Below are 7,935 nucleotides of genomic sequence, written 5' to 3' on the forward strand. Positions count from 1 at the left end.
GATATTTTTGTTTGAAATATTTGAAAGGTAAAGTGTGCTCCTTTTGTCATATGCAAAAAGTAAAAGATTAGATTTGAATTTTTTGAAAAGTAAAGTGTGCTCATTTTGTCATATGTAAAAAGTAAAAGATCAGGTTTGATTTGTTTGAAAAGAAAAGTGTACTCTTTTTGTCATATGCCAAAAGTAAAAGATTAGGTTTGAAGTTTTTAAAAAATGAATGATGTTGCCTTTGACAATTGAAAAAGAAGAACCTTTTATTTGAATTTTTTGAAAAAATGAATGATGTTGTCTTTGATATGTGAATCTTTTTAAATTTGAATATGAAGTCTCATATGCCTATAAATAGATCATTTGAGAGTTTCACATTCATAACATCCAGAGTATAGAACATTCATTCAAAACTTTCATTCTCTCTTCCCTAAGCATTAAGCCTTAATCCTTGTTCATTTTGAGAGATATAGTTTGCGCTGTATTGTTCTTATTTCACTCATTGATGAGTGTTTTCTGATAACCTACCCACTATCAGCTCTTGTATCAGAAAAATGGTGTGTATAATCCTTGTACGTGTAAAAAGTGTTCTACACGGAGAATAGTTGAATCACCACGTGTAAGGTGATTGCAAATGTAGAGGGTGTTCTACACAGATCCTTTGTAGTGGTGTTATTCAAAGGTGTAATAGGTTTCTATCTCCACCTGAAGGAGGTTGAATAGTAAATTTGGGGATCCTTAAGGGGTAGCTTGAGGCGAGGACGTAGGCAGTGGGGCCGAACCTCGTTAACATACTGAGTTTGTTTCTCTCTTACCCTTACTCTTTATATTTATTACTGTTTCGTATTTTGTTTATATTTTATATTGTATATTTGATTTATAATTGTTATTTTTTCAAATATAACTCAATTCACCCCCCCTCTTGTGTTAGTCATCTGGGCAACAAATGCTAACTGTACTTAAAAAAAATTTACAAAAAATTAAATTTTTCACATGACAGTTATTAATATGTTGAGAATAATTAAATTTAAAATTCAAAATTTGAGTATCAAAAGAAAATTGATAAAATGAATATTACAAGTAAAATTATAAATACATGTAACACAACTAAAAATTCATTACCCATATGATCACTAAATTATTTGCTTTTATTGTCTTGAGTATAGATCTTTAAAGAAATACAACAACAATGATGCCGCTTTCTAGTTAGGTTTTTTAAATGCACGTGATAGAATTAGGTGAGATTTGATAATGAAATGAGATAGTCTGATTTTATATAAAAGTTGAATAAAATATAGTTAGAATATTATTTTTTTAATATTATTATTATTTTTAAATTTGAAAAATATTGAATTACTTATTATATTTTGTATAAAAATTTTTAAAAAATATAATAATAAGATGAGATAAATTGAAATAAATTAAAATAATATTTATATCCAAACCTAGCCAAATGGCAAATGGGATATGCAAGGGGTATCGTCGTACGGTTATAGTTCTTGGCCATTTTGCATTAATTACTGTCAACTCAAACTCATTTACAGCATCTTCAACTTCATCAATTATATGCCTTGTTTGGATACAACAAATCTCTTAAATCATTTTATCTTATTTAATTATTATAATTTTTTTAAACTTTTAAATAAAGTAAAATAAATAATTTAATTTTTTAAAATAAAAATAATATTATTATAATATTTTATTTAACTTTTAATTTTCATCTCAACTCAATTCAATTCAGTATTCAAACCTTCACATGTTTTTCCACAATTAGGGAACTCTTGTTGGAGTTCTAATACTCTGAGAAACTAGTACGTGAGTTGCCTATAAGAAGAGTTTTCCTTTATTTATTATTAGAGTTCTATTACATATTTTTACCTTTATGTAGTATTCTTTATACATTTTACTGATTTAATAGATCAAAATACTTATTTTATATTAAAAATAATATAACTAATTATATTAATAAAATAAATAAAAGAACGTATAAAAATGACTACGTACAATTTTTGTTATTATTATTATCTTATCTTTGTATGGGAAAGTTCCATGTCTCGGGTCCTTAGCGTGTTCTTACCGAACCATAGGACCTTTCGCAGCACTGCCTTACGTTGACGACATGCCTTTTGTTCTGCACGTCGAAGAACCCTCAAATTCCTTTATCTTTCTCCATGACTATTCCTTTTCTGTCCTTTTCCTTTATCTCTGCTCTCGTTCAATCTGACCATGATCATGGGGATGATTGAGAGTGAGAATAAAAAAATAATATTGTAAATAATTGTAAAATAATTTAAATTATGATATTTTATTAAATTTAAAAAAAAATAAAAAAATTAAATAAAAATATTATAAAGTTATAATATTGTATAATATATATTTTTTAAAATTATATTTATTTTGAGAGTTGAAAAAATTAAATTATTATTGTTTGCAAGTTAAAAAAAGTTATAATCATTAGATAATTATTAGATAAAAAAGTTGAATATTTGAAATTAAAATGTGTTTAAATTTAAGTGATGTTTGGGAATAAAATGAGATGAGATGATATGATACCTCTTCCAAACAATCACTTAAAAGAAAAGATAGAAGAGTGAGGCTACTATGCCGCCCAATTAATTTATTTTTTTATTTTTTCGTTTTATATTTTTTAAATATATTTATATATTTTTAAAAAAATAAAAAAATATATCAATATATTTAAAATCACTTTCTTAATGATTAAATAATTATTTATTTATTTATTTATTGAGAGGTACTTGTAAGTGGGCAAAGTAGCTTTTTTCAAGATAGAGACATAAATGGTGTAATTGAACAGGGGAAAAAAACCTATTTCAAGGAGAAAATAGATGGAAATGCAGGCAAAGGGCACATGAACAGAAATCCATCGAAGTATGAGTAGTTCTAAAGTGGAAACTTCGTAAGTTTTATGTCTTAGAACAAGAAACAGACCAAAACACAAGATCAAGCATATAGATTTCTCATTAATATTTAACTTACAGAAGACAAAGATGTTGATGTGAACTATTTTTTTAATATATTTTTATGCCAACTTGGAAAAGAATCCAAAGTTTTATATAAGAGAAATTATATTTACAGTCATAGAGTACGCAAATGTTACTCAATCTTTTTAAAACAAATCAATAAATATAGGACTTGTATGAAAATAAACTAATTTATCCATAATAAACTTTACTCTTTTTAAAATAATTGTACTATATTTATATATACTCTACAATAATAATAGAGGAAGTAATCTTAAGTCAATGCATAGAGCTTTACCTAACAGTCTCATCCAATGATTGTTCAAAACAAAGAAATTTCCGGGAAGATATGTCCTTAGAGCACTCACATGCTCTATAGACTATAATACAAGTTTATTTAAAATATAAAGGAATTCTTCCGAAAGTACTTTAAAATGGATCTTGTATTCTATTTTTTATTTTACATTTTGCTAAAGGAACATACTAAATGTATAGGAAACTATTCATCGTTATAAATATTTTAAATTAGTTTCTTTCTCTTATTGTTGATTTTTTATTAGAGGAAAAGTATTAAAAATTATAATATTTAAATTATATGAAAAAAAATAGATAAAGTGATATATGATATATTGTAAAAATTAATATGTAAAATTAAAAAAAAAAATTTGATGATATATTTTAAAAAATAAGATGAAAAATCAATTAAAAGTACTCTTAGCGTCTCACTTTATCAGAGGATCAAGATTAACTTTATGGGTAAAATACATTTGTCATGGATAAAACCTTTGAATCCAACTATTTTCTATATTCTTCTCATTTCATCTCATCTTATTTAATTGTTATAAATTTTTAAATAAAATATAAAAATAATTTAATTTTTTAATTTTTAAAATAAAAATAATATTATAAAAATATTTAATCTAACTGGTCTCATTTCTATAATCAGAACAACCAAATCGGTGAGAGTAGGGTTTTCTATTTTTATGAAAAATGAAAAAGCAAGTCAAGGTCAGTGGCAATTAAACTTAAATGACAGAGAAGCTCACCACTCAGAGCAATTCCCACGCCATAGTCTTCTACTCTGGGTTTTTTCAGTAACTAGAAACTACTGAAGCTCCGGCTTAAAATAGACGAGCTCTGTGATCGTTGTGAACCTACAAATTGCGAAAGAAAAATACGAACTCCAAACGATGGCTGGTGGAGGAAGGCTTGGAGACCTCATAGAAATGGATGAAGAGCTTATCATGAAAGCTTGCTCTTCTGCCATGAACGCTCACAAGCTTCCAGGGAAGCCCTTTACTTTTGAGAAATTCCGTGCTTCATCAGGTACTTATACGGCCTTCATTTTCGGCTTTGCTGGATCTTGGTCTGTAAATGATTTGCAGATTGTTCAAAACCCTTTTGGAGAAACCCAGATCAAAACCGAACTGTTTCCTTCTCTTAAAAGTATAGGCAACGATGAATTTGCCATGGTTAATCAATGTTCTCAGCAGAGGTTCGAGGAGAGGATCTTGGGGACTTCAGATTTCCGAGCTAAGGTACAATAATTTGGGCCGTTTTCTGTTGTTTCTGTTTTTAACTACCACTTCTTTGGTTCCTACGGTGAATTCTGCAATGATTTGCTGACATGTGTTCTATTTTTAGGAAAACCTATGCAGCCTGCTATTTTCATCTGCCTGCTATTTTCATCTATTCCCCATTTACCAATCATATCTTGCCATATCTGTAGAACTTATGAATACGTCTTTTTAATTAATAGCCAAAAGTAGCACGTTTAGGATTGTTTGTTGAATTCGTCAGCAACTTGAATGGTTTGCTCTTTTTTTTTGGAATTTTTAAGGAAACGAGGACGACAATTAAAAGACCCTTACTCAGGTAGAGGAATCACCATAACTATAGCAAGACAGCCCAACCAAAAAAAAAAACCCACAACTAGAATCCAACGACTTCTAACGTTTAACATAAGAAATACCCAATCCATCCCTGTGTATAAGTTCTTTTGTCTACCCGAACCAAAATCTTCGCCAAAAAAATCCGAACTCCCGCCATTAGCCCCCTCTGTTTTGTTAAAAAAATCCGCTACCATATTAGCTTTCCTAAACACATGCTTAAACTAAATGTTTAGAGAAGAAATAATATATTGTGTTTTTTCTTAAAAATCCCACAAATACTAATATTTACATATCGGAATTCTTCAAATAGAATTCCGATATTAACTTTATCATAAAACAAATTTTACTATTAATAATAATGGATAAATTCACAAACTCAGTAATAAAGGGCAAAAGTGAGCTTGCCAATGGAAGGAAGGTGGATTGGTGAGTGTAGAAATAAATAATATAATCTTCATTGGAATGCTTTAAAATAAATCACAATACATAATATAAACTGTGAATAATTTTATTTGAACATTTTTAGACCATACACTATGTACGTGATATAATTTGATTTGAAAGATAAATTTTAAAATTTGAATCTTATAAATTAAATTATGCTATGTAGATGGTGTGCGGTGTAATACTATTAAGGCACAATATAAGTTATGAATAATTCTATAAACCATACTTTATACCATAAAATAAAACTATGCAAAGCAACATATTTTTTTTGTAATCCTCGAAATAAACTTCTTCATAAGCATGACTACATGAAAGTAGGATACTTATTATAAATGGAAAATTACATCATAATGTACTGAAAACCCTAAATCTCGACTTTATAAACAGAAAACAGAGTTTTTAGAGCTGTACACATGATCCTAAGCTAGCACCGAAACAGACTGTAATGGAATTGGAAAACAGATAACCTCTTGTAACTGACTACATGTACATAATTCAGGTGCAAATGGCCATGCAAGAATGTGTGAGAGGGAGGAAGCAAATGGTGTTTACAGGACACTCCACGGGTGGTTCAATTGCCATCCTTGCAACACTTTGGTTCTTGGAAAACTACTCCATAAAACTGGATGCCTCGCCTCTCTGTGTGACATTTGGATGTCCTCTAACTGGTAATCACATATTTTCACATGCTCTTAGGCGAGAGAAATGGGCTTCCTACTTCAAACACTTTGTCATGAGATATGACATTATCCCCCGGATCTTGCTTGCTCCTATACCATCCATTGATCAAAATATTCCACCAATACTGCAATTTTTCGATGCAAAATCCAAAAACCCTGCACTTCAACACTTTGGCAATATCACGACTCAACAGGCGTCGGATTTTTTTATTACTGTAATGAGAAATGCATCGGCCATGACAAGCCATGCTGCCTGCAAACTCATGGGGAACACAAATTTGCTCTTGGAAACTACAACCAGCTTCATATCATTAAGCCCTTACAAACCCTTTGGAACCTACATCTTCTGCACTGGCAACGGAAAACTGGTGGTGTTGAGCAACCCAGATGCTGTTCTGCAGCTACTGTTTTACTCTTGTCAATTGAGCAGGGAAACTGATCAAGAGGTAGACATTGCCTTTAGAAGTCTTCTGCAACATTTTGTATATGAATCTGAACTGCAAGAAAGTTTACAAATGCAAGATGTACACAATCTTGACTCGAGCCAATTGGAAACCCTCCCACTGTCTGCAGAGGCAGGAGGTGATAGTGCCACGCTCAACTCAGCCTTGAATGACCTCGGATTGGTAAGCTCTCTTTCTTTTACTTGTTATTACCAAAATCATACATTGGAGTCCAAACAAATTCGATAGTCTGGCATCTCTTGAAAGGACTTGATGTTAAACTTTCACTTGCTATACTGGTTTTCATAAGACTAGGCTTTTGAAGCAACTGATAATTCATCTTGGTAGCACAATTGATGCTTTTTAGTATTTGTCCTTATTTATTGTGTATGGGAGTTTAGAGCACGAGAGCCAGACTGTGTCTTCGTGCTGCTGGAGAATTAGAGAAACGAAAGCGGGGAAACGAGGATTATATCAATGGGAAGAAGATACACATCGACAAAGCAATGAAGGAGCTAGAAGACTACCAAGAGAAGAGTGCGCTTAGGAAGTTAGGGTCTTATGATGCCTTCAAGCTTCAAAAAGACGAGGAGGACTTCAAAGCTAATGTGAAGAGACTTAAGCTAGCAGGTACATTCGATGAAATCATCGAGATGTTAAAAAGATTCGAACTCCCTGATGGATTCGAGGGTGATAGGGGTTGGGTAGAGCTCGGAACTAGGTATCGCCGCCTTGTAGAGCCCCTGGATATCGCCAACTACTATCGACACTCCAAGAACGAGGACACAGGAGCCTATATGAAGAGGGGCAGGCCAAAGCGTTACAGATACACACAGAGATGGCAGGAGCATGCTGAGAAGATGGCTACCGATGCCAGTGGAGAATCCAATTTCTGGGCAGAGTTAGAGGAGATCCGCAGGAAAACTGGTAACAGGGAAGGGTTTGAAAAGTCAAAGATAGAGTTTTAAAGCTAGAAGAAGGTGTGCATAAATGGGCTGGTGGCGGTGACTTGAGTATGGATGTGTTCTTGGAGGAATCCACCCTTGTGAAGTGGTGGAAAACACTTCCTGACGAGCATAAGAGTGGATCTCGCCTTTCTCGATTCATGAATGGATAAAGAAACGGAGATTTTGGCTGTTGAGTGCTGACCCCTGCCTGTCTATTTTAAAATAAGAAATCCGTTATGAATCTATGGTGTGTTCAAATAGAGTCTCTCTGTTCCTTGTTGAAATAAAAGAACTTCAACAGTTTAAGGCAAATGTGAATTCAGTTTTGTGAATTATCCTTCTTGTAATCAGTAGTGCCTTCATGGATGTACAATCACAACAATCCAGGTTGCCACCACACCAATATGCAGGCTCATCTAACAAAATATATGTGAATTAAGGCTGCAAAAGAACCCTCCTGCAAACTAGCTGGGAATCAATTATAGTTTGGTGAAAGACCCAAGTTTGTTTTTGTTCTCTTTACATTGTTGAAAGAAAAATGCTTAAAGCTTTTTCAG

The 7,935-nt window shown here is 31.8% G+C and overlaps 1 protein-coding gene across 1 annotated transcript; it reads left to right on the top strand.

The window, feature by feature from the left end:
• The first annotated feature begins 3,992 nt into the window (after positions 1 to 3,992).
• On the top strand, positions 3,993 to 7,710 carry LOC122280347 (protein EDS1L-like). The gene is made up of 3 exons (XM_043091202.1): positions 3,993 to 4,507; positions 5,808 to 6,614; positions 6,833 to 7,710. The coding sequence occupies exons 1-3, from the start codon at positions 4,160 to 4,162 to the stop codon at positions 7,397 to 7,399; spliced, it is 1,722 nt and encodes a 573-aa protein (XP_042947136.1). The 5' UTR covers positions 3,993 to 4,159; the 3' UTR covers positions 7,400 to 7,710.
• Positions 7,711 to 7,935: the final 225 nt, after the last annotated feature.

Source organism: Carya illinoinensis, chromosome 11, assembly GCF_018687715.1.
Source record: "Carya illinoinensis cultivar Pawnee chromosome 11, C.illinoinensisPawnee_v1, whole genome shotgun sequence".
Lineage (NCBI taxonomy): Eukaryota > Viridiplantae > Streptophyta > Magnoliopsida > Fagales > Juglandaceae > Carya > Carya illinoinensis.

What these genes read in the sequence shown, in the direction of transcription:
- LOC122280347 (XM_043091202.1), top strand. Translation starts at nt 4,160, where the DNA reads ATGGCTGGTGGAGGAAGGCTTGGAGACCTCATAGAAATGGATGAAGAG. An exon ending in CTTCAGATTTCCGAGCTAAG is followed by an intron (nt 4,508 to 5,807) that starts GTACAATAATTT and finishes TACATAATTCAG; the next exon opens with GTGCAAATGGCCATGCAAGA. An exon ending in CCTTGAATGACCTCGGATTG is followed by an intron (nt 6,615 to 6,832) that starts GTAAGCTCTCTT and finishes ATGGGAGTTTAG; the next exon opens with AGCACGAGAGCCAGACTGTG.